At 34.9% G+C, this 26,836-nt stretch overlaps 5 protein-coding genes across 9 annotated transcripts; 2 read left to right on the top strand and 3 right to left on the bottom strand.

Moving 5' to 3' along the window:
* The first annotated feature begins 9,193 nt into the window (after positions 1-9,193).
* Positions 9,194-10,817, top strand: LOC121245973 (glucan endo-1,3-beta-glucosidase, basic vacuolar isoform). The gene is made up of 2 exons (XM_041143913.1): positions 9,194-9,423; positions 9,603-10,817. The coding sequence occupies exons 1-2, from the start codon at positions 9,258-9,260 to the stop codon at positions 10,628-10,630; spliced, it is 1,194 nt and encodes a 397-aa protein (XP_040999847.1). The 5' UTR covers positions 9,194-9,257; the 3' UTR covers positions 10,631-10,817.
* Positions 10,818-11,544: 727 nt separating this feature from the next.
* On the top strand, positions 11,545-14,780 carry LOC121245971 (ubiquitin-conjugating enzyme E2 32-like). Its single transcript, XM_041143912.1, has 5 exons — positions 11,545-11,794; positions 12,536-12,667; positions 12,809-12,893; positions 13,915-14,078; positions 14,155-14,780. The coding sequence occupies exons 1-5, from the start codon at positions 11,684-11,686 to the stop codon at positions 14,575-14,577; spliced, it is 915 nt and encodes a 304-aa protein (XP_040999846.1). The 5' UTR covers positions 11,545-11,683; the 3' UTR covers positions 14,578-14,780.
* Positions 14,781-14,959: 179 nt separating this feature from the next.
* On the bottom strand, positions 14,960-18,831 carry LOC121245970. Of its 5 annotated transcripts, XM_041143910.1 has the most exons (8): positions 18,545-18,830; positions 18,169-18,470; positions 17,206-17,598; positions 16,282-16,891; positions 16,002-16,102; positions 15,824-15,913; positions 15,580-15,707; positions 15,057-15,435 (listed from the first exon to the last, which is right to left on the bottom strand). In XM_041143910.1, exons 3-8 carry the CDS (start codon positions 17,563-17,565, stop codon positions 15,291-15,293), a joined length of 1,434 nt encoding a protein of 477 aa, XP_040999844.1. In that variant the 5' UTR covers positions 17,566-17,598; positions 18,169-18,470; positions 18,545-18,830; the 3' UTR covers positions 15,057-15,290. The 5 variants fall into 5 exon arrangements, with proteins under 5 accessions (XP_040999845.1, XP_040999844.1, XP_040999843.1 ...); XM_041143911.1 differs by lacking the exons at positions 15,057-15,435; positions 18,169-18,470 and adding an exon at positions 14,960-14,994 and having other exon boundaries at positions 18,545-18,831; XM_041143909.1 differs by lacking the exon at positions 18,169-18,470 and having other exon boundaries at positions 17,206-17,676.
* Positions 18,832-20,270: 1,439 nt separating this feature from the next.
* LOC121245969 (pectinesterase inhibitor 10-like) lies at positions 20,271-21,642 on the bottom strand. Its single transcript, XM_041143906.1, has one exon. It carries the CDS (start codon positions 21,461-21,463, stop codon positions 20,513-20,515), a length of 951 nt encoding a protein of 316 aa, XP_040999840.1. The 5' UTR covers positions 21,464-21,642; the 3' UTR covers positions 20,271-20,512.
* Positions 21,643-24,652: 3,010 nt separating this feature from the next.
* On the bottom strand, positions 24,653-25,902 carry LOC121245968 (universal stress protein PHOS32-like). The gene is made up of 4 exons (XM_041143905.1): positions 25,641-25,902; positions 25,334-25,443; positions 25,131-25,249; positions 24,653-25,022 (listed from the first exon to the last, which is right to left on the bottom strand). Exons 1-4 carry the CDS (start codon positions 25,816-25,818, stop codon positions 24,935-24,937), a joined length of 495 nt encoding a protein of 164 aa, XP_040999839.1. The 5' UTR covers positions 25,819-25,902; the 3' UTR covers positions 24,653-24,934.
* Between the last annotated feature and the right edge of the window lie 934 nt (positions 25,903-26,836).

Genomic DNA, 26,836 nt, shown 5'->3' with positions numbered 1-26,836 from the left:
ATTCCACAACCCTAATAAAGTAATAAAGCTAGCTTGAGAAGGTCTTGAAGAGTTTCAATTAGCTCAGAATTCTTTAAAGGGTTTCTACCCTTAACAAATGAAGAGAAAAATAAGCATAAATGGAAGAAACCAGAAAAGAACTTTATGAAGGCAAAGTGGAATGCATCTCTAGATCTAAAGAATAGAAAGATGGGGATAGGGATTATTATCATAGATGAGGAATGGGAGGTATTGGCTGTAGTCTGTGATCAAAAAAGACATGTCCATCAACCTGTATTGGCAGAATGTTTTGCTTTGTGTAAAGCTACGGAATTTTGTAAGGATCTGAACTTCTGTAAGGTGATTCTAGAAGGGGATGCTCAAGTTATCATCAATGTTGTTAAGGGTGCAAGTAAAGATTTTTCATATTATGGACATCTAGTTGAAGATGTAAAGGATTTTCTTCCTAAAGAGTTGGATGGCAAGTGTGGTTTGTACATAGAGAAAGTAACACAGTGGCTCATCAGTTAGTAAAGGCAGCTTGTATAGTTAACTAAAGCTTGCATGTGCTACAATGAATGGGTTGAGGTTGAGAACAATTGATTGGCTTTCTTACATTAAGTACCATATTATCGCTTTGTATATTCACGTTGAATTCCTCATATCGATTTTTCATAACTAAATTACACAAACATTTATATACAAGACCCTAACATTTATATCCAATACCCTAACATTAGACTCAACTTGCAGAACATGACTTTAACTGGAAGAGGTAGAGGTAGACCAAGCGGTGTATGCCCTGCTCGAGCTAGATATTCATGCATAAGAGAACCTAGAAATACACCACCCAGTGCTACATTCAATCTTAGAGACAATGTTTCATCAAGCTCAGATGTCTCAACCGAGCCACCTCATGTCATCCCGATGCCATAATCCATTGAGGTTAGGGTTGATTCGCCTATATAAATTATATGGAATCATTTAGTGAGGTATTTATTGTTCTATTTTATTATAATATGGTGGTTCATGCAGGGGCAGACTCACGTTCATAGGTGAGGGGCCATCACTACAACATAAATGAGTTTTTGCAATGACTATTTGCAATAAAAATTATTTTCATTGCTAATAATACTCTTTTTGTAACGATTAAACTTATATCTTTGCAAAGAGTTACAATTGTAATGAAATATTTTTGTTGCAAGATTATTATTGCAATAAGTTTATGATCTGCATGTGACCTTAGTTTTCAAAGATCTTAATTATAATACTAATGAATATATTCATCACAAAAAGTACCCACTCAATTAGCAATGACTTCTTTCCGTAGCAAAAAATAATCCCAACCATAGCAATGACAACGTTCCGTTGCAAAAAATAATTCCTCAATTACCAATGATAAGTTTCATTTGCAAGAATTAATTGCTCAGTTATCAACGACAAATATTCGTTGCAAAAATTAATTTCTTAAATAACAATGACAAATAGTTCCATTGCAAAAAGGCCAACATCAGTTACCAACAAGACTTGTTCATTGCAAAAAATAAAATGGTATTAACAACGACAAACTTCCGTCGCAAAACATAATTCCAAAATATTTACACAAATTAGCAACGGTCTTCCTTTTTTGGCAAAAACTATTTATATTAGTACCAACAAAAATAGCTTTGTACAATTGCAAAAAGTAAATGTATGATTACCAACGAGACTACATTCGTTGCAAAAAGTAAGGAGTGTGTTGCAATTCATAAATTTGCAACGAGTTTTCTAATTCGTTGGAAATGAAAACCATTTGCAACAAATTTAGGAATTCGTTGCAATTCCTCATAATCTCGATCGCAACTTCTGCGATTTTCTAGTGCCACCACCAGCCACGCCACCTCATTGTCAGTAAGCTCCATCCTCCCCATCTCCCTCTCTCTCTGACCGTCTCTCTTTCTCCTCATTTCCATATCTTACTCCCTAAGCTCCATATTTTCTATCTCTCTCTGACCAGCCACGCAAGACGTCATTGCTGGCGAGCCCAACTCCTTCCACTGTTGCGCAAAGCCACCTAGCATAGGATTCCACCTCGGTCACTCTGTCTACAACTGTCATATCGTGAAAGACCAAGATCAGGCCTTTCCCCTTAAGCCTCAGTCTTGCATTGTCGTGACCTGCAACGGAGCCGCTGAGAGGACCTCCAGGCACCATAAAGCTAGCCCTTGCGTGTACAGACATGAAGCCACAGATTTATGAGCCACCATGAAGCCAAGAATAGAGCACTGCCTTAACCAAGAACCACCTAGCTCTGAAGCCTAGCCACCAGTTCCACCTCTAAGACTCACGCCCAGGTTTTTCAATCTTGGACGCAACACCTCAAGCCACTGTGAGTCTCCCAACCACCAACTAGGAACTACCACATGCATCCCTTCGACTTATGGTATAATTTCTATCTTTTTACATCTAGAATTTTTGTGTTTGAGAAACTGAAATTGTGTAGTTTGTGATATGGTAGTATGATATGAAGTGATAGAATAATTGTGAATTATGAAATGTGATCTGTGTTGTAAACTATTGACTATGAATGGTGTAGTTTATGATGTGTTTACTTGTAGTGTGAAGTGATATGGATTATTGTACATTTTATGTTGTGGTTGTTTGTCATGTGAAGTGATGAGATTATTGTATAGTTTGGGATGTGGTTGTAAATTGTGTGAAGTGATGTGATGATTGTGTAATTTGTGAAATGGCCAGATGATATGTAAAGTGTCGGGATGAGCTATGTAGTTTTGGCGTGCTGTGTAAAATATTATTTTGGTTTGGGTTTGTATAATTAGTTGTTGGTGTGTATGAAACTTATAAAGCTTTATGAGTGTGTTTAGATTGTTGTATGAATGATATGGGTAGATTTTATATACGGAATGGTGTGGCGTTGGACTTCATGGATCAAGGGAGGCCATGGTTGAGATTGTGAAACAATGTAATTATGATTGTGTTAGTTTGTTGTATGTTGAGTTTAAATAGACTATGGATTGACTAATAATATGTTTATGGATTTCAAGAGTATTTCCAGATTGTATTATGGTTATAAAATGGACAAAGTTTGTTTGAAGTTGAATGTTATGGATTGGTGTCAAGTATTGAAGTGCGTAATGTATTAAATAGACTAGTGAAGCTTGAAAAGCCTGTATATATGTTGATGATTGTAGTATGGATAGATTTGTGTAATTTGGACATATTGTGTATGGATGAGTCTTGTAAAACTAAGTGGATATTTAAATGGATTGTGTGTTGATATTAGCTGATAAAAGGGTATCGTACATGTGTATGTTCGTAGTTTGATTAAGGCCATTTGGCATAAATATGATGAGAGTTTTTGGGGTTATGATTTTGTTGGGTTATGGGCTGAGATTATTCTCATTTTTTTATTTTTTTGGTTTTCCAATCTTACTAGCACCATTTTCTCATTACATATTGTATTTATTTTTGTAATATTTGCATATTGTATTTGAAACTATAGTTTGATGTCATATTTTCCCACCCTTTCATACTCTGTACTCAGTCTTGATGCTAAGGAAATTAGTAGAAAGCAACACCATAACATTAGCTTTATTTTGGTGGTGGGGGTTTGTACTATATTAGGTGGGACATGTTTAATGAATTTTTAATGTTAATTATTTTAGAAAGGAGATCCATGGGAATTAAGATCGATATTTCGGATATTAGCTATAGAGAGCTACTCACTACTATTGCATGTATTCGTGCCTTCATAATTGGGCTAGCCTTACAGGTGTTTGAACTTTTTCTTTTTCTTATTTGATTGATGTGGTTTTCTTTTGGTATCTTCTTATCTAGTTGCTGGAAATGGTAGTAGAAGCCATGAACACATATCTTCTACATGCACAAGTAAGTGTTTATAGCTTGACTAGGTTTTGGTTCATAATACGCAGACTATCTACATGTTGTAAAAATGCACTTCGGTTAATTTTCTAATGAAATTTTTGCTATATGTGATGGTTCAACTGGAGTCTCTTAAATAAATATATGTTAGAATGTGGTTTAAAGATTGTATAAGTAATTTTTTTCACATTACTCTTGGTTAGGGTTGCATATTGTCTATATTAGACTCATTTTTAATTATTATAACACGTGAATAAGTTTGAATGGATGATGAACCTTATCCCTAATGTGTGATATTGTATTTTTTTTCTCATATGTAAGACTATTTGCAATGAGATACATTTACTGGAAATAATTTTTTTCGCTGCAAATAATTATTTGCAACCAAAGTATTGCAACAAATGTATATTTCGTTGCAAATAGACATTTGCATTTGCAACGAGTATGTTTCGTGTTGGGTTGTCCCTTATGAGTGGCAGAGGATATAGAATAGAAATAAATATAATATAAAGAAGCAACAAACTAACTACACTATTGAAAGAACCTCATTTGTGCGACTAATGGAAATGAGGGTAAGAATTGTATGTTAGTTGGTAGTTACCCATATTGGTCTTAACACCATATATTAATGATTGGTTTCCTTACAATAAGCTTATATTTGCAGTTCGTGGGAAGCGGATTGGCTGATTTCTTTAAAGAGATGTGACGGTCAAAGAAGAAGAGGAAATTTGTGACTCCCATGACTGAAGATATTTAAGTGAGTGTAAATAAATTTGGTAAGAAATGAGGACATTTAAGAGGTCAATAATAAATCATTTTGCTTCATTGTATAAAATCTGATAGTTGCAAAGTTGTATAAGCTAAAGCCTAATAACCGCACTATGGAGGCGGCAACAATAATATTCTAGGGGGTGTTGGGTCACATGTCAAGGGATGCAAATGGGTTGTGAGAGATGGTTATTCCTGAGTCATCCAAATGTAGCACTGATGAAATAATTGCATAATTAGTAGCAGCTGCAAAAGGCATGAGAAAGATGGTTAGTATTATAAGAGCCAATTGGATGAATTAATGGGGGATGTAAGGGTACTCTTGGAGAAGCAAACTGAATACGATAAATTTATGAGCACATACATGTTAAAAAGGTAGTCCCAAGGAGAGTTTCATAGATAGACTCAAGGAGCTGCATAGCCATCCTAGGACCAAAACAAACTATTTTTTGCTATTTTGGGTTTGGAGATAACCATGCTGTCAAACCATAATATGTTCTTTGATCATTTTGTTGATTGCATAAATTGTTGGAGGGTAGGGTGCAGCTTTTTGGCTTTTGTGTTGAATTGTGCATAATGTTGCCATTGGTCAATCAATGAGAGGATCCCCATATTTTTTTGATGGCTATGTTGAAAGTCAAACTTGCCCTATATAGGTAAAAAGAATACTCCTTCCAACATGTTAAATGTAATGTATTATACACAAATTGAACATGGTATAATTATTATTAGAGTCGCGGACTTGATGACAGTCACAAGTTTGGTAGATTAAAATTTTGTTAGTGCAAAGACTTGTTCATATGTTAAAAATACAGCTTTATTGAGGTAGATGATATTTGTGGGATACTCATTGTGTGCTTTGATTATTAGAGAATTGTATATCAATGTAACTAGTATGATCCACCTAAATATTCTGTTTTACCACCAGATATTATTAAAGCCACACGTGGTGCCACAACAACAATTGGAAAATGTATATACTCTTGACATACACAGATTGTGGGATACATGGTAAATGGACCATTGTGACATAATGGCCAACATCGGATGTATTTCTCACTCTTGTTGGGAATGTAATGTCATGGAATAGGGTTTTAGTTAGATTTATTGTTAGACTATGACAATTCATATTTCGTTGAAATTTAATTTTAACTGGTAATGATGATTAATTCAGTAAGTTTAAGTTGTTGGCAAATGGTACATAATTCATATATTCATTCACTGTCAGGTTTTTTATAGTAGTATATAACTACAACAAGGGTTACATGTGCATTGATGTCTTTCTTAGTTTAGTGAAAAAAATGTGTTGTGATAGAACTCATTTTTACCTTTGGTCTACTTGGTTTGCATAGGAATGAGCAATAAACATAAACAGACCTTTTGTATATAGATTTTTCATAGGAGACCACAAGAATGAGTGAGTATGCTTTTTGTAATATGCTTGCTGGTTTGTTGCCCTGGTTTGATGGTTCTCATAGGAAAGAGCTTGTGGTTTACAAACTGTCTTTCTAGCTTTTTGTAATATGCATGATGGTTTGCTATCATCACTTCTTTCATGGACTTTTTCAATGTATGGATTTTAATATTTCAACATTAACACTTGGATTATAATTTGGATTAGCATCATAATAATGTTTTTGAAAGCTATATTTAAAGTTTTTGGGTGGTTAATTTGGATTATAATTTAGAGGTTTTGCCCCATTGTCCACATTGGAACTGACATGTTCCATTTGGCAAACAGTTTGTGCCCAATTTCTTGTGATAGTTCACCATAATATAGCTATTCTTGTTGGATATATTATGGATGTATTTTGATGATAGGTTGTGAAATACAAGAAATTATTATCTACCAAGCCGATGTGTCCATTTTTTGTTGTTGGATTTGGATGTTTTGTGTGCCCAAATGTTTATTTGGTTGTAATATTCATGTTTTAGAGTTTAAGATTGGTTGGATTGAGTAAATTATATTTGTATTATTCTTGTGCCTATATCCGTAGGACTTTAAGAATGTAAAGGAAAATGTAGAGCTATAAAAAGGGTGATTATAGATAGAGATCAAGAAGGTTGAAATTGACAATCACTAGTTGAACAGAATTGGCAATCCCAGTTGAAGATGGATGAGTACTGGTTAGACAGAATCAACATAATTGTGTAATTACATTGTGGCAATATTGGAAGGTTTTGTGTACTTAGAACAAACTTGCCAATCTGTTGGGTTGTATCTTGGTTTCCTTGTAATTGGTTGAATGAATGATAACTAATTGAACGAATTAAATTTAAGTGTATTTGACTAAAAGATGGCAAAAAAAGTTAAACAATATTGTAGGTTTTACATTCAAATTACATTTGGGATGACCAATAAAAGTTTTATGGATCAAGCAAAACTTATTTTTGATAAGACAAATTTATTGAAATAAATGATTTTTTTATAGCGAAAAAAATGTCGCAAAAAGTCCTTTTCACCAAATAAATAGTTGCAAGAAAAAGTGCTCTATTTGCTCAGCCTTATTTTCAGCTAGGGAAAATCACCCGAAAAAATAATTACTAAAGAAAACCTTTGCCACAAAATACTTATTCTAGCATTTTAAAATTGCGACAAAAAAGTGTCACGTATATTACTGGCGACACAAATTTGCCACAAAATATTCATTTCTTGCGATAGCAAATCGCCGGAATAGGATCCAAAAAGGTTTAAAGATCACCGGAAAATGATACTTATTTACTGCGATTTTTGGATAATCCACATAGATTATTTTCAACCAATTTCCTACTATTTGTAGCAAGAATTTTGCCACAAATGATCATGTATTTGCAACAATTTTCATTGTTCGCCGCAAAAACTTATTTATGACAAGACAAAAGCAACGATCCTGTTATAAGAAAAAGTCACCGAAAATACTTATTTATGATGATTTTGTCTATTATTTTCGGTAATTTTAATTGTTGGAAAAGGACAATATTCTTATAGTAGTAGTAGTATTAGAACTTAATTTTAGTACATTATCCATGAATATAATTTATTCCCCTTCTTTTAAAAATCAAACTGTTTAGATTGTGCAACGTTACTTGTTTTTCATTCGTCTTGACCGTCAAACCTTTACGAAGAGATAAATCACAACTGATCATGCATGTTTCAAACAAGGAGCTAATTAGGGACGACAAATACCCTAAAATTAATTTATGATTTCTTTTACTTCTTTATTATTTTGAAATATACATTATAAGGTACTTGCATTGGGAAAATTAAAAAAGCATGAAATTAAACTCCTGACCTCAGCGTACGTTAACGGAAAATTAAGAAAAAAAAAAAGAAAAAGAAAAAGAAAAGAATATAAAGAAACATATAAAAGGTTCCACTTATTGTCGTGCGCTTTATAGGTATTCTTCCATTACCAGTCAGCTAAACATAAGTGGGTAGGTTTGGATAATGATTTATGATTTCTGGTCTTTCATCTTTGGTCTGTCCTACCTTAGAAAATTATTGAGTTTGCTTTAAACATATATATATATATATCTGAGAAATTTTCAGTTACCGCTTGGAAGTTGTATGTGCAGATCTTTTATTAAATGAAAAAAAATATTATTTTAAAAAGAATATTTTATAATTTTAAAGATAAAATTTTTTAAACTTACATTCTAAATAAGTTTTGGGGACCCTAAGTAGTATTTATATAATATATATATATATATATATATTATCACTCTCACATGTTCAATTAATGAAGCCCGGCCATTGCTACAGTGAAGCCGCCTGTGGTGTTATATAGATATATAGTGTCAACAGCATTTATAATAATAGGTCCAAAAATCATAAACCAACAGAATGATAAGATGGATTGGCACGTAACTAGTGTTGTTTGTTTCATTGATAATGACCGCAAGCATGCATGCTGTAGAATCATCATAGCATATTCAATTCAATGTACCAAATTGCTCGCTTTAAAGAAGTCTCAATCATTTAGTGGGAATTCCATTAATTGAAGGAGCTAACAAGGAAAAGCAACGCCAGCCAAGGAGGCAATATTGATGACTAGCTAACCTGAAAGTGAAGCTTTTCTCGTTCCATATATATGCCCATGGTTGGCTATAAATTATTGTATATTAATCTATCTTTATTGATTTTATGTCTTTTCTTATTGGCAGTTCAGAAGAGAAAAATAAATTGAGTTGAGATGAGATGAGATATTTTATTAAAAATTAAATAAAATATTATTAAAATATAATTTTTTAATATAATTTTTATTTTAAAATTTGAAAAAATTGAATTGCTTATTATATTTTGTATGAAAGTTTTGAAAAATTGTAATGATGAGATTTTATAAAATGAGATGAAATATTTTGTGTATCCAAACCGGCCTTAGTATTTTTTTTTTCTCTCTTTTGGATAACATTTTTCCAATTCAAGATAGAGACATCAGCTTATCTACCCACCAAAAAAAAAAAGAAGAAAGAAGACTATGACCGAGAAACTTTGAAATTAGTAATTAATTGAGAGATAAGCTGCGTGAATTGAATCAGTAAAGTACATAGGCCGCTATGAAACTGATCATACGAGTAAACTGGAATATATATCATAATGTAGTTGGAAAAACTATCAACTCTCTACGTCTATATAAAGATCAGCAGAAATGAATCAGGTGGTAACTCGAATATATATATACAAGCTTTCGAGCTCATTGCTTTGTGCTAGCTTTTTCTTCTTTATGTCTACGTTCTTCAAAACAAGCAAAAGATCCTTCATGGTTGCTATCGTGATTCTTCTGGGATTCTTACTGGCCAACCTTGGCACAACAGGTTAATTTCCATCCTCTCTCGATCTGATCGACTGCGTTTCTGATTTGCATGTGCATGTGCATATCTGTGCCTGCCTTGTTTGTTACTTGATATCTCTTTCACAGAACACGTAGCTCCGATATTTGCATGATTTTCTTGTCTAGTTCATGCATTTACCCGATTCCGAATCAATACTTCAGGTGCACAATCGGTTGGCGTTTGTTATGGAATGCTGGGCAACAATCTACCACCAGCCTCAGAAGTTATAGCTCTCTACAAATCGAACAACATCAAGCGAATGAGAATCTATGATCCGAATCAAGCGGCTCTGCAAGCCCTTAGAGGCTCCAACATTCAACTCATGCTGGGTGTTCCAAACTCAGACCTTCAGCGCCTTGCCACCGACCCTTCCAATGCACGTTCATGGGTACAGAAAAATGTACTGAACTTCTGGCCCAGTGTAAGATTTCAATACATTGCAGTCGGAAATGAAGTGAGCCCTGTTAATGGAGGTACGTCTTGGTTAGCACAGTTCGTTCTCCCTGCCATGCAGAACATATACAACGCAATCAGAGCCGCCGGACTTCAGGACAACATCAAGGTTTCAACGGCCATTGACATGACCTTGATAGGAAACTCCTACCCTCCATCGCAAGGGGCATTCCGGGGTGATGTTAGGTCGTATTTAGATCCCATCATCGGCTTCCTAGTATATGCAAAGGCACCTTTACTTGCCAACGTGTATACTTACTTCAGCTACGCCGGAAGCCCACGAGACATCTCTCTTTCCTATGCTTTGTTCACTTCCCCGTCGGTTGTGGTCTGGGATGGTCAGAGAGGGTACCAAAACCTTTTTGATGCGATGTTGGATGCATTGTACTCGGCACTCGAGAGAGCTGGGGGGCCTTCGTTGGAGGTTGTCGTGTCGGAGAGTGGATGGCCATCGGCAGGTGGGTTTGCTACAACATTTGACAATGCACGCACGTATTGCTCGAACTTGATCCGACATGTCAAAGGGGGAACACCCAAGAGGCCTGGAAGAGCTATTGAGACTTACCTTTTTGCCATGTTTAATGAGAACCAGAAACAACCAGAGCTGGAGAAAAACTTTGGGCTTTTCTTCCCAAACAAACAGCCTAAATATAACCTCAATTTCGGGGGAGAAAGAATGATCTGGGATATCTCTGCAGAATATAATACAACAGTTTCCCTCAGGAGTGATACCTAAGATCATCGAAATTAGGCATATATATATATATATATATATATATATAGGAGTCCTCTCTTTTTGTGTATTCATCATAAAGCTACTCTGTTTTCTATATCAATAAGAGAATCACCAATCAATGCGTGATTTGTTTTTGTACGATGAATATAGTGATAAAATATACTGTAGTGGCGTTGTTGAAGTTTCAGATTATGAGATGCCATACAATCTTTTGGGTCTTTATAATATTTTTATGAGATGTTCATGGACCGACACGACCGATAGTTAACTGTTCGGTCTTAGTCCGGTCTGAAAGAAATGATGGACTGAAATTTTCGATCCATGACCTCCCCCATATCAGACCGATTACTCTTAAATAAAATATTTTAACTCAAATTATTTAAATTTACAAATCATTTTATTATTATTTATAACATTTTAATTTCATCTCATTCTCCAAACATTCCTTTAATTTTTGTCATCCCAACATATTTCAAGATAAGACACAATTTTAGTATTGCATTAATCAATGTAATTAGAATGATAACATATATAACAAAAAATTATATCATTACTTTGTTTAAAGATCTTAATAGTACTATATGGTAAAGAAAGTTTATAAAAGTAAATGTGCGTTTTATATTTTTTTTATTAAAAAAGGTTTTATAATTTAATATATCATAATAAATAGCATCATTTTTTAAATTTTATTTTGGTGACATCTCTATCCAAACTAATATGAATTCATCGATCGGATTGGAAATGCAAGGTCGGATCCTGTTAAATGGAGACGAACGGCCCAACTTCTAAGCAAACCCTTTTATCTGGGCTGGGCTTTTCTTTGAAAAATGGTCCATAATTTCAAAGTTCGTTTGGCGATCCAATGAATGGCTGACACGTTTAAAATATCTGTCACCGACTCTGGATCTGAAACAGACCATTTAACACCACGTTCTCTCTATCTTTCTAGCTAGTCAAGGACGCCCTCGATGTTTTTATACGTATAGGTGTCGCGTATATACGGTTTAATCAGACGGTGGCAGGTGGATCGGCGTCAGATCCGATCAAGATCGAATGGCGGAGGACAAGTACAACCTGAAGAACCCGGCGGTGAAGCGGATTCTGCAGGAGCTCAAGGAGATGCAATCTAATCCTTCTGATGATTTCATGAGCCTACCTCTCGAGGTTTTTCCCTTTTTAACACTTTCCATGTTCTTTCGTTTAAGTTATTTTATGGAGTTATTTACATTTGTGGATTCTGGGGTATTCGAATGGATTCAACTTAAATATGTACTTCATTCGATCTGTGCGGCAATTGGGAATGTGATTTTCTCTTTGTTTTTGGGGTTTATGCAATTAGCTGAAATTAGAGAATTGATGGCCTCGTATTAATCAAATTGATCGTTTTAAGTTTTTAACATAACCTTGTGGTTTATTGGATCTGTGTTGTAATCATCGCGTATGGAACCTCCCTCCCCCTCCCCCTCCCCGCTCTCTCTCACTCTCTCTCTCTCTCTATATATATATATATAATATATTGTGTGTGTGTGGTAGGGTATGTGCGATAAGCTTAATATAGAGAACTAAATGGCCTTATTATTCATATGATTGATGTCAGATTAGTAGATTTTTCTCGTTTGATCTATTGTGGAGGTTTAGATATTTTGGTAGCTGTTGAATGGTTTTATTATCTTTAGCATGTTTCCCTTTTTCTGTTATTACTGCAGTCTTCTGTATTTTGGATTGTCTTTTTTCTTTTCTTTTCTTTTTTTTTCCTTTTGACGTACACTAATTATTTTGTATGTAAAACATCCCTCTTGCGAAAAAACAAATAAAGTCATGAGTGTTTCTACCACGCTTGATGTGTTTTTTTTTTTTTGGCTTGTGTTATCATTATGAAAGCTTGCTCTCGATATTTGTTTTCAGGAGAATATATTTGAATGGCAATTTGCAATTATGGGACCCCGCGATACTGAATTTGAGGGTGGAATCTATCATGGACGGATCCAGTTGCCTGCAGAATACCCGTTCAAGCCGCCTTCTTATATGTTGTTGACTGTAAGACTATACTCTATCCTAAATACACTTCCATTTTAATAGCTTGTCATCTTTCTATTGTGGTCAGTGAGCTATCTTGCGTTGAACAGCTGTCCATTTAATGATGCACTTTGCTAATAAGTTATGCTGCTGTTCTTTCAGCCAAATGGTCGTTTCGAAACCCAAACCAAGATTTGCTTGAGCATATCGAATCATCATCCTGAGCACTGGCAGCCATCTTGGAGTGGTAAATATTGTCCTTCTAAACACGCATCCCCCTTGTTAGCATTAAAATATGTCCAGAGATTTTGTTTCAGATTTGTGAACACAGAGGTTGCTATAGTTGGCTTATGTTTATAAACATGAATGCAGCATGAAAGTGCTAAGTTGCTATAGCAAATATCTTCTTTTAAATTTAAAATTTTTTGGCTTGCACCAACTACCATTTTTTTCAAAAATAAAAGTTATAACCCCAAACTACCAAATCCTTCAATTTGCATCCCAACTATCATTTTTGGGCATCAAGATCGTTGAAATATTAGATGTGGTACAATCTTGATGGTTAGGTCGTGATCGAGGGTATCTTTTGATAGTTTGATTGTAGAAATTGAAAGAAAAAAAAGGTACTCTGGGGTGTAGCATGTACTTTACTCTAAATTTTCCGTGCAATAATTTGGGTTGGCATTACGACTTATAAAAGAAAAGGGTTGGCTGCACTATTCATTTGTATGGTTTTTCCATGCTTTCCCTACCCCATTACCTGACCTGAGCTTAGTTTGGAGTTTGATTGCTTTAACTCGTGATGGCATCAATATCAATAAATTGGTTTATTATTATTATTATTATTATTATTATTATTGCTAGTGCATAAATGGTATATTGTGTCGTTGCCTTTTTCTCAGTTTCATGGGAATTGATTGTATAGTACTTCGTCTTGGTCTTCTTATTTCTACCTTTAATGTTTTGCACAATTCTTAACACGTTCATAAGAGTAGACTGGGCTATGTGGTGGACATCATTTGGTATATTAGGCGAAGTTTGATCAATACATCTCTATCTGTTTGTTTCTTGATTTATATAGTGCAGTGCTTGATTGGGATTCCACTTGCAATATATCAATGTAAAAGCTACATAATCATTAGTTTTGCTACCCATCTTTGCTTGAAGGAGTAAATGATAATCAAGGTTCATATGGATAAAGATACGATCTTTAAAAGCCCATCCTGACAATGGTTCTAACCTTGATAATGTACTGTTGCTGTTGGCAGTGCGGACGGCATTAGTTGCCCTCATCGCATTTATGCCCACCAACCCAAATGGTGCATTGGGCTCACTGGACTACAAGAAGGAAGAGAGGCGAGCTCTGGCCATAAAATCTCGTGAAGCAGCCCCAACCTTTGGGAATCCTGAACGTCAAAAGCTAATTGATGAGGTAGATATAGTAGTGTTTCCCCCTTTGCATGTTTCTTCATTATTACCAAGTCTTGTTTTAATGAAAATTATCACAGATTCATGAATCCATGCTAAGGAAGGCACCTGCTGTTCCTCAACTCAGCTCCTTAGAAGCTCCTAAACGACACCATACAAACAGTGAGAGTGAAGCCCAGGCAAGTTCACAAGATTCTGGGGCCATGACCATCAGCGAGGAGCTCCAAAATCCACCAGTGGGTGATAGAATTGTTGAAGAAGTGCATGAGGCTCCTGTAAATGCTGATTCCAGCCCCCCTGAAGTCAGGGTATCAAGGGAGGTTTCAGCCAGGGTATCCAGTGATGAGCAGCCGCAAAAGCCTGAAATTAGGGTTCATAAACTGGCTGATGATCGCTTGTTTACATGGGCTGCTGTCGGACTTACTATTGCAATTGTAGTTCTTTTGCTGAAAAAGTTCATGAAATCTAGTGGACATGGTGCTCTATTCACCGATGGATCATAGATTCATGGATGGCTTAAGTTGCATTGACAACTCAAATTATGCAGTAAAGTATTTGAAATATATGTATATCCATTCAAGATTTTTGATTAATTTGGAAGAGCTTGTAACATATATTAAGATCCTCCTGATATACCTAGTTATTGTAATAACATTCGAGCTACCCCTTTGCGTATGTAAGCAAGGTTGGAAGTATTTTCTTCGTACCCGTTTGCTGGCTAGGCACTTGTTAAACATATACAGCCAAATCCGAGAAATAGGGATCCACTGCTCTCTTCAATGACTGCTTATAATCTAATCGGTAAGGTCGACATGGATCCATTTCTCGGATCCAGTTGGAAAAGTCAAAAGCTCTAACGAGAGTACCTTGGCAAGTTGATATTAGAAATTGCAGCCACCCTCGATTTCACTTAAATCACCCTTACAAAAAGAAGGAACCCGATTCTCTCAATGAAGGAAAGTGTTAGGTGATTACAAAAAGAAAGAAAATAAACGAACACTTCATTGAAATAATTGCATCCAAAATCTTAACTGCTAGTTTTCATTTGTATTGATATCATTCACCTTCCCCTAAAATTTAGTTCTCAAGAAAGGGTTTTGACCGGGATGTAAGGCTAGTCCATGTGACAATATTCAGCCCTACCTGCCTAATCCCAACCTTCACCAGACAAACAACAATGTACAGAAATTATGTGGGAAGAACGGATGGCATAGCATCAGCAGGCAATTAGAGGATGCATCTTTTGGTGTATTGCCCTGTAACAATGGAGGCTGCAGAGGGGAAGCTTGGACTTGGAATCCCGATACTTGTATGAATTCGTGCAATTTGGACCCGCACATTTTTCTCGAGGGGGAGGATAACTGAAATTTAAATAATAAACACCGCAAAATAATCTACGTGACATAGGTCAAGTGCAATAAGGAAAACGTGACCATATACATTTGAAGAAAGAACAGAGGGAGAAAATAAAAAATAATAATACTAACAATACAGCAAACTCGTACCTGCGTGGTACAGGAGCAAATATAGTTGGTAGACCGATATCTTCCGAAAATGTAACAATTGTCCCAGTAGGACCAATGACCCATCTGACAGTGTTTGATGCAAGTGTGATGGTGTTCGTAGCCTTTCCCTGCATGACATAAGATTGATACTTGAATTGAAATGTTAAGTAAAAAAAAATTACATGGAGGGGAGAAGAAAAAGGAAAGGAAGAGCATGCAGGATGTTCTGCAATTCTTCACCTACCTGTGCTAATTGGCATTGCCGCTGCTTCATCTTCTCTTCCCTCTTCTTTCTTCCAGAATCTTGACCAAGTATTTTTCTGATTGCCTCAGCCTAAAACACAAAGAAAGTGAGGTCGTTTCCACCATTTATTGCCAAGAGACAAAAAAAAGCATGATATGACGGGGAGCATGGGGCAAACCTCAGCTTCCCTAGCAGCTTTCTCTGATTGCATTTTCCGTCTCTGTGCAGCCTCAGCTCTTCTACATTGCTGTTCTACCTCAGAAAGTTTATCCTTTTTTCCTGTCATCAACCAACCAATGATGGAATTATACCAGTAAAAAAAAGGGGTTCAACGGAAGACTTTCGATAAAACCTTATTGATGTGATGATTAAAAACTCAGTTCATTAATGATACTACATAGAAACACGTACACAGGAATGAAAAAGTATAACAATAGCACAAAAACTAGAGTGCTCACTTCTAGATGGAGCACCATTTGAGAGGTCGGTATGACATACACCAGATCCAGATAAAACATCCTCTCCAGATTGAAGTGCCCGATTTCGTGTAATGGGAGTGGATACATTTCTTCCTTCGAAAAGTAAATCAGGAGATCCCCTTTTCAACTTCTTTCCTGGACATTCAAGTTCAACATCCAAGGTTGCTCTTTTTTCTTCTTCCTTATATTCATTATCCTCGTATGATTTCTCTGATCTTAACTGCTTTCTACCATCCATTCCTGATCCTGGTGATCCATAGTACTCCACATCATCACCATACATGGCATCGGCCATTTGACTACACTTCTCATCTTTGTAATCTTCAGAAATATGAGAAGCATTCAGTCTCCCAAGATATCGGAGTTCCTCATCTTCATCATCATTCTCCTCAATTGCTAGATCCAAGACGCGTCTTTTAGGAACCCGCTTGCTCTTACGAACCGGCTCATAAATAGCAGAAGGACTTCCCTCAGAGGTCATCCCCCTCGAAGAAAATTCATTTCTGTAATTAAGACGACTTTGTGAAAAACCCTTCCATTTGAATTTAAGGCCATTGCCCTTGCCAACATGATTGCCATCAATATTATCCTGCATCAACCATAATATTAAGAAGCTATTATGCCTAATGTAAGAAGCTATCACGTAATATTATCCCCTAAAGAGAATAAGCATCACAATAGTATAAGAATTAAATATTCCATAATGCAGGACAAAAAAGTCCAGCACAATGGAGGGAAGAGATCATATAGGAAGGAGTGTTTCAAAAGCCAGCTATATTTGAATATATAAATCACATTAACAAATCGATACAATACCCATTGGAATAGAACCATAGGGCATGATAAATTGTCCCTTATAGGCAATGACAATTGCAATGATTGACAGAGATCAACAAAACATACCTGAAGTAGCTGCTTGTCATAATGCTTGAGGCCATCAAAATACTGAGAAAAATTTGTGGCCAGGGAATCACCTCTAAAGTCGCTGCCATACTTGGTGTGAATTGTGTGAGTAACACCGCCAACCTTAAGCTTAAGTTTTTTTAGCTTGTTCCCAGTCCCTAATCCATCGGAAACAACTATCATATTGCTAGAATTCTTGTTTTCATTGTGTCTTCCATTGCAGAAAGGTTGTGCGGATGATGGAAAGAAATTAAGTCTCTGTAGTAATGCCTGTGAATCAGGGTGGGGTCTGCGACTACTCCTCTTCTTTCTCATAGTAGAGCCAACATCAGCATTGTCAAATCCACGAAAGCTTTCCATTAACTACACCGTTATGGCGGTTTGCCACAGCAGCTAAAAATTTAGAAAATGAGGGGAGGAAGACCAGCAGAACTTGAAAACAACACAGCAGGAGATCTTACGGTGCTATGCCTAATAGGAATGGAAAAAACTAAACTATGATCAGTTCCAGACTGAGAACTAAGCTGATACTAATCCTTACGGGATATGGAAACAAACCAGAAACTATCACAAATACTCAATCAAGCATTCACAAGTAGGATAAAACAGCAATAGTACTAGTTACACGCCCCATTGTTTGTGAGAATTAATTTTGTTTAACATGTTATTTCGGTCCCCTTACTAATGAGTAACTAAATTACACGATCACTTGAGTGCATGTCTCAGTTTTCACATAGAACAGCGAGAAGAAGTAAACATAAAATATTAAAAATCATTCGACTAAATCAAATGAACTAACAACAAATGGACTAGAGAAACGCATATAAATCTAAAGACAAAAAGCGAAAATTAAAAAAAAAATAACGGTAAGTTAAGAGATAATCATCAATGAAAGGTGGTTACAATGTAGAACTCCTCAAAAACCAATGAATAGAATGAGCACAAATCTTTGTGAGAACAAACCGTTTTGAAGCTAGATTATTTCTGCGGAGCCTCAAAAACAATTATATGTCCAATTTTTAAGCCTCGACCACTTGGACAGAAGTTAGCAAAGTACATTAAGCGTTCACAACTTGTTTCCTTCGTTTTTTTTCCTCTGTTTTCTCAAAGCAACCAATCCGAGAATCAATGTTGCATTTATGTCAGTAAACTCTACTTTTGAAAATCAATAATCATTCTTTTTCCTTCTCTTATTGCTATTTTCCCGGTCTTCATTGTTCCAAGAAGAAAAAGTTTGCCGTAAAAATTTTCCGGAAAATATTTCCCTGGAAAAGAACAGTGCTTAAAAGATAGCATTTCTCATATAAAACAGAAAATAAAAAGAAAGGAAAGCGCTTACGTTAAGAGGCGGAAACCTCAGGGAACCATGAGAAGCAACCCTAGGTGGCCAGGAAAAGAGTCTCCAGAAGTGAAGAAGAGGAGGAGGGAGTAGAAGGCAGCGTTGGAGAATGAAAGAGGATTCCAGAAACTCTTGGTTTTATTCAAGTCTAGTGTAAGACCAAGTCGTTAAGAGAGAGTGAGAGTGGATTTTGCCATTAGAGGCTGCTCTCGGTATTTGCTTGTATGTTGGCCGACACCCTTTTATCTGCTCCATTTTTCTCCGACTTTCGAGTTGCACTGATCTATGAGCTTTGTTACAAGGGATTCGGTGTATCGCGTACGATATAATTTTTTTTATTAAAACGAAAAATAAAATAAATTATCAAATCATCTCATATTATTTTATTTAATTATTATAATTTTTTTTAACTCTTATATAAAATATAATAAATTATTTAATTTTTTCAAATTTTAAAATAAAAATTATATTAAAAAATTATATTTTAATAATATTTTATTTAATTTTTAACTTTCATCTTATCGTATAATCAAACGAAGCCTTGATATCTCTTAACGAAAGGTGCAAAACGTTGGATTTTTATATACAATATAATAGTTTTGATAATTTGGAGTGCAAAGTATAAAAAATCTTAATTCCCTATAGACACGTCAAGTGTATTTATGCTTATAAAAAGATTCGAGCTAATGGCCGGCTCTGGTCGATGGTTTCAACTGGACAAGCCAAATGACTACTCATCGGATCTTCTTTATATAGACACATTAGGTATAGCCTACAATATTAATTGATGTTATTATATAGAAAAATTATAAATATGTATTAATTTTCACAATACTTTACACAATAATATTTTAAAATAAAAAATATTTTTGTAAAATATTTTATAAAAATAACATCTTTTTATAAAAATATTCTTATTTTACGATATATATTGTGAAATATATTATATAAATATCATTGTTCTATTATATATACAAGCAATAAATACTAGCCGGAAGACTCACTTGATATGTCTTATATATAATATATCTCTCCATACTTAAGTCCCTCAATTATTGACAAGAACTTGAAATGATCGTTTTTTCAAATTAATAGACCAAGGTTCTCTCAATTTTTATGCTATAGAGCACACTTTTAGGTTTGGTTTGATTTCACAGACTTTTCATTTTATCTCGATATCCGAGCATAATTTAAATATAAACATTTTTAATTTCAAATTTTTAATTTTTAATTTTTTTCATCTAATCATTATTTAATCATTATAAATTTTTCAAACTTTCAAACAAAACATACTAAACAATTCAACTTTTTCAAATCTTAAAATAATAATAATATTAAAAAATAATATTTTAATAATATTTTATTCAATTTCCATCTCAACTCACTATCTAAACGTCACATTAATCTTGTTTGGTTACACATATAAAATGAGATGAGAAATCTGTAATTAGTAATGAAATAATTTTGGTTAAGATTTTTATAGAATTTTGGGAAATAAAAAAAAAATTGAATAAAAAAATTATAAAGTTAAAAGAGGGTTAGAATATAATTTTTTAATATAATTTTTATTTTAGTATTTAAAAAAGTTGAATTGTTTATAATGTTTTTATAGAGATTTAAAAAATTTATTATAATTAGATAAGTTGAAATGGATTGAGATCAGATTCAAATGGAAAAAGTGTTTCACTTTGACTGCGTACCACCTGAAGCCAGAAGGATGTTTTTCCCAATTAATAATGCAATATTATATTATATATCTTGGATACAAGTAGGTAATGGCGTAAGAACTGCATGCACGCTCGATGTTGTAATAAAACAATGATGATACAAAAGATATACGTACGACCTCTCATTCAAACCAAAGCTCACGTACGCATCCTCAATCCCCGCAACCAAACTTAATTTCCCGACAGTCATAATTGAGAGATGCGCGTACATGACAATTATAGGTAAGGAAGTAGATGATGATCACTTGATTAAAGAAGCAATGGCAAGGCAATTGCTAGCCAACTTGGTGCCCTTATCATCGACCTCAGATAATGGAGATCTCTCTCCAGCGAACCCATCCTCGCATGTCCCATAGTCTGTCAAAACCGCGCTAAGCATGGCATTGAAGGTGCCAGTGTCACGGGCTGAGAGGGCATCCACTGCACTCTCAATGTTATCTAAAACATCGTCGTACATATCCATGCAGTCGCTGACCGAAGCAGAAATGCTCTGTTCCGTTTTAAGGACTTTCGAAGCGATGCTTAGTGCTATCTTTGCATGAAGGGAGCAAGCCTTCACTGCAACTTCAAGCACAGAAATGACATCGACTTTGCCGGTCAGAAATGGGGCTGTAGAGGCGAGGCAAACAAGAGGGTAATCTGTGGCTTCACATATCTTTTTGATGGCGGGATTCAGAGGAGAGTTGAACGGGGCTTCGCTTATTAATGGAGCTGGGGTTATTGAAGGTTGAGATGACTTCGGAGCTGCAGGAATATCGGGAGTTGGGGCTGGGTTGGGGCTTATAATTGGTGTTGGAGTTGGTTTTGACGGCAGATGAGAAAACAGGCGAGGCCCTGGGGAGTGCGATGGTGTTGGTGCAGACTCGGGAGAAAGATATGAGGCGGGAGATGGAGCCGAGATATGACTAACCGGAGGATGTGCATCTGGACTAGTACTCGGCTGCGGAGAAGATGATGGCGCAGACTCAGGGGAATGGTCGGAGATAGAAGATGGGTTGGCCGCAATATGGCTAACCGGGGGATCATATGCTTTGGGAGTACTACTCGACAGCGGAGAAGAGGCGCTGCCGAACGTATTGTTTCGAGGCACGCAAATGGCTTGTGCAGAGTGGAAGAAGATGGGATAGAAGAATGAGATCAGGATGATCATGGGCAGTGCTGGTATTGCCTTAATATTTTTGTGAGACTCCATTAATGTTTTGTTTGGAAGAAATTAGAAGGGAAGAAAATGGACAAATGGGAAGGTAAAAAGAGCCTTAAAAAAATGGGGAGTGGCATTACTGGCTCGTTCGTTAGTTACAATATCCCCAGGACAATAGGATGGCAAAAGAAAAGACTGGGCGTCGGCATGGTTTCACGGAGTTTGGGTGTTCTTCTTGGCCATCTACAGATAAATGCCTACACGGTACAGCTAGCTATAAATAAACGGTCATGGGTGGTCATGATGGCTTTGTAAATTTTACCATCGCACGGAATAATTGGATTGGTGGCTGGTATATATAGTATACATCATTTTTTGTGAACTTAATTAATTGCTCTATTAGTCAATCTTTCTTAAGTCAATTGCCTAATTAAGAAGATTTATAATGGAAATAACAGGAAATGAATAGTAATGCAATAACAGGAAATGGAGATCAACCACCGCTAGCAAATAGCAGTGGTTGATTTGTTTGGAGGCATGAGATGAGACACAAAATTCTCATATCATCTCATCTCATCTTATCATTATAATTTTTTTAAACTTCCACACAAAATATAATAAATAATTCAAATTTTTCAAATCTTAATTCAATTTTTTTAAATCTCAAGACAATAATAATATTTAAAAATAATATTTTAAACTTTCATCTAAAATAAAAAATTCTCATATCACTTTCCAAACTTATTGAAACATTTTATGAGTTTTTTTTTTAAGTTTTGTTTGTGCATGTTTTTTCCATTAATGTGAAACGCTTCGGAATAGCCCAACTAATAATAAGAGAAAAACAGACTGCCAATAACAGTTAGACATGCAAGAAAGTTGGAAAAATACACACTACACAAACTCACACATGATTAAAACCCATAGCAAACAAATGAAAAAAGAAAAGCCCCTTTCACCTTCTTTGCTCGGGGAAAATGGCTCTTGTCCAAGGCCTCCATCTGCAGTCGGTAGTCAATCTTTGCCAAGCACCAAACTCGGACTACGCCTAGCACCAGTCCGTTGGCTTTTCTTTTGAATTCCTCTTCTCCTAAGCTTCTTTTAAAAATTGTCGTAAGTGTATTTTATGTCCAGGATTGTCTACTGCTTGTTTGAGTGCAAGTCTCAACCTGACATTTTCACTTTAACTACATCCCTCTATCTCAGCCTGTCATTTTATCAAGTAGGTGAGGAAAACTAAAAATGTATAGAATTTAACCACAAAAATGCTCAGTTAAGGGAATGATTGGGCTTTTAAAAAAATTGGGTTTCAATTTCCTGAGACTTCTAAGAAATTGAAGTATGAGCAAAGTATCAAAACTCCATTAACAAATAACTGTTGGGCACTCAAATAAGTTCATATTTTAATTCAATTACAAGGGCAAGCTGATTAAGCAGTCTTGATCCAAATACAAAACCATAAAACATGTAGTTGGCTGTGAAAAATCCAGGCACTCTTTCCGATTCTAATTGCAAAGAATCTTCTTCTGAGAGCACCAAACAGCATAAAACCATCTTTTCCGATGACTTTACTACTTATCCTTCCCTCTTTTGCCATTTCTATTAAATTTTTTCTCCTTACCAGACTTGCTAGATTTGTTCTTCAGGAAGATGAAAGACATTGAGAAAGAGACAGGGATAGCTGGATAGAAAGAGAGAGACCACAGAGAGAGAGAGAGAGGGAGATCGAGTGTTTTAAGTTTAAGAGGAGATCACACTTACATTAAAAAAAGGGAGATATGCACTGTTGTCGTATTGAATCTATTTCAGAGCTGGACAGATCAGGATTCTTTAGTGGAAAACAAAGATGACAATAGATTTAGGAGTTTCGTATTTTTTGATCAGCTGTTGGCAAGCACAGGAGAGGTAGATTAATGTGTCGTTTGGATTTGAAGATGAGTTGAGATGGCTTGTAAATAGTAGTGAGATTTGTGAGTTAAAGTTGATAAATAATAATAAAATGAATTGAAATGAATTGAGACAGATTACGAATACAAATTTCTCCTAAATAACATATGTGGAGGGCGTCATTATACGGCTGTTTTTTTAGGTTGGACAGGCCCACCCGCGCGAAGGTATTCTCTTTTTCATTTCATTGTGATTTTTAATGTTTTTTTTTTTTTTTTATGCTAATGTTGCTAGTTGACAGACTGTGTACGTAGTTTTTTATTTTTAAAAATTAACACTTTTTTACATTATATGTGTCCTTCCGTAGTTGAACATATTGCATTTCACAAGTACTGCGTCACGTCAACATTTCCCTTGCTAAATTAATAAAGATCGAGTTATAACGAATGGATTTTTTTTTTTGAAATAAAAACCTAATTTAATGACGAGTTTGCCTTGTTTTATGAGATGAAATATTTTGTTAAAAATTAAATAAAATAATATTATAATATTATTTTTGTTATGAGATTTAAAAAAATTAAATTATTTATTATGAAAATTTTAAAAAAATTATAATAATTATATGAGATGAAATAAAATATGATACTTTAATTTTATATAACAAAATCAGTCCTATGATTTTTAAACCACAAGTAACAATCTAAAAAGGTCAAAAACCTAAACAGTAATTTTCCCGAATAGCATAGAGGACACAAAAATGTAATCTTACATCAAGTACCAACAGCAAATCCTTATGCTAAATCCTTGTAATCCATAAATTTTTTTCCTAATGGCCATTCACTTTTATCTAGAAAATGAGGATCTTACAACCCTATGTCAAATATAGGATAGGCAAGTTTCCAGAAATTGAGATTATATTTAATGAAGTGATACAATTCAATTAATAAAATGAGTTTAACGGGGATCATGTCGTTATCCTTTTACCCAAAAAAGGAAACGAGAAATGGTTGTTTAATTGAATTAGACTCATAGCTGCAAATAAAGTTTCATTTGTTTTCATAACTCTTATCAACTCATTTTATTTTATCTCATATAATTATTCTAATTTTTTTAAATTTTCACACAAAATAAAATAAATAATTTAATTTTTTTAAATTTTAAAATAGAAATAATATTAAAAAATATATTCTAACAATATTTTATTTAATTTTTAATTTTAATTTTAACTCATCTCATTTCATCTGTGAAAACAAAAGAGGCTTTAACAAATAAAAGTTGCCAACCCCAAAAAGGACATAAAACTAAAGGAATTTGTCTCAAAAAAATGAATTAAAGAAAAAGATGCAATTGGTCTGAAAGTTCAAAGATTCTACCTTTCCAATTGGTAATACTAAAGCTAGCAACTTGTTACACTAATTGTGCATAAATCCAACTGTTTCTAAAGCATAGCCATAGTTTGTTTGATTATTTAATTTCAAAGCAAAACTTGCTTTGATTGTGTTACCAACACCAACAAAAGCAATACAAGATATTGGAGAATGGTTTATTTGCCTTGAGCCACAGGGAAAAAGCAACCCATCATGGACAAAGAGAATAGCGCGCGCGCGCACAGGCTAAGCTAGCTGGTAACAGAAACTAGTGTTCAAGCTCCACCTGCTTCACTACTGTAACAGGACATGAACCATTATTCACCACATAGTTGCTCACACTGCCTAATATAGCCCTGCAAAAATTCAAAAGCAAATCCCAAAAAAAAAAAAAATAACCACAGATGATTCCGGAAAGCTAGAATCCAATTTGAACTAAAACCAAGAATGGAGTTTAAATTTACCTCTTAAGCTTGCCCAGACCTCTGTTTCCTATAACAAGGCAGCTCAGAGGAATCTTATCGATTGCTTCACATATCTTCTCGCGAGCATCTCCCCAGTAGATCTTCATGATCACCATAATCTGCTCCCACCTCACAAGGTTATTATTGTGGTTGATAATGATAAGCACCAAGATCTCGGAGATCTGAAGATGATATGTATGTACCTTTTTTTGCATAGCAGCAGTGTTTACAATGTCCAGGGTCTCAGGGTCAGGCTTCACTCCATACTTCTTCATAATGATAGGATCAGATAAATCACTTAGAGGGATTAAAGCTGTAAAGAAGAAAACAAACAAACATACGTCCATGAGCAACAACAAAAGGAATGGAAAAGGATTCTTGACTTTAATAGATTAGATAATCCACTCAGTAATGGTAGAGAGATCGAGATCGAGATCGAGAGAGGGAATTTCTCAGGAAACAAACAGAGATCAGAAAGAACCGATATAGAAACAGAAAGAAGATAATTACGGGAGCCGGTGGCTTCCCAGAGCTGTATCTCGCCCTCCTCGTAGTTCCCTTCGGGGCGTACAGTAACTAGTATAAGGTGATCCCCGTCCCGTACCACGTTTTCCACCGCCCATTTCAGCGCTTTCTTGCTGCACTCCGAGAAGTCTACCGCCACCCCAACTCTCCGATCACACTCCATCTGATCTCTCTTTCTCTGCGCGTTTTGGTCGACTGAGTGCTTGTCCGAAAGTTAAAAGAGGAATATGGGCCACTTGGTTTTCCTTGCACGCGGTCTGATAACATTCAAGAGAATGGTTTAATCTTTTTCCAGCCGTTGATCTTTTGATCTAGAAACGGATGGGGATCGGACAGTGCATATATGTTCAAAGGTTGGTTCAGATGAAGTTTTCAAAAAGATTATAATTCAACGGACCCACCAGCACAATGCAAGTTGAATAGAAACTCGTTAAGCGATTTGAATAGTAAAAATGTATGCTTATTTCATTTAATTATTATAATTTTTTTAAATTTTTATATTAAATATAATAAATAATTTAATTTTTTAAAATTTTAAAATAATAATAATAATATTAAAAAATAATATTTTATTTAATTTTTAATTTTTATTCTAATTCATCTTAATTTACTGTTGATTTCTAAAAAGCGCAGCAAGAAGGAAGTATCCTTGTCAGCTTTAAGTGGTGGAGGACAACGGAGATTGACAGCAAGATCTTTAAAAATGAGCCACAGCCACTCAACCTTTACTTATCTTTTGAATAATTGCTCCATCTGCCAAGTTTGTAACATGAGCACAGTGATATATACACAGCCATGATCATCCATTCCAAGATTTTGAAGTGCTGGAGTGCTTAGAAACTTCATCATGGCTATAGGGGTGCTGTGTCCTTAGAGATGTGTCCATATTCATGTATCGATCTAGTTTGATTACGTAAATGAGATAATATATTTTATTAAAAATTAAATAGAATATTATTATAATATTATTTTTTAATATTAGTTATATTTTAAAATTTAAAAAAATTAAATTATTTATTATATTTTATGTAAGAAATTAAAAAATTTATAATAATTATATAAAATGAAACGAGATAATTTGATTTTGTGTCAAACAAACCTTAAATTCAAAAGAATGAAACTAAAAAAGGAAAGCTTTGTATGATGATGATCGAAATCATGGCAATCATCTTATCAACTTT

Source organism: Juglans microcarpa x Juglans regia, chromosome 1S (assembly GCF_004785595.1).
Source record: "Juglans microcarpa x Juglans regia isolate MS1-56 chromosome 1S, Jm3101_v1.0, whole genome shotgun sequence".
NCBI lineage: Eukaryota > Viridiplantae > Streptophyta > Magnoliopsida > Fagales > Juglandaceae > Juglans > Juglans microcarpa x Juglans regia.
Note: the sequence above shows the minus strand (reverse complement) of the source record. Positions and strands in the feature narration are given on the sequence as shown.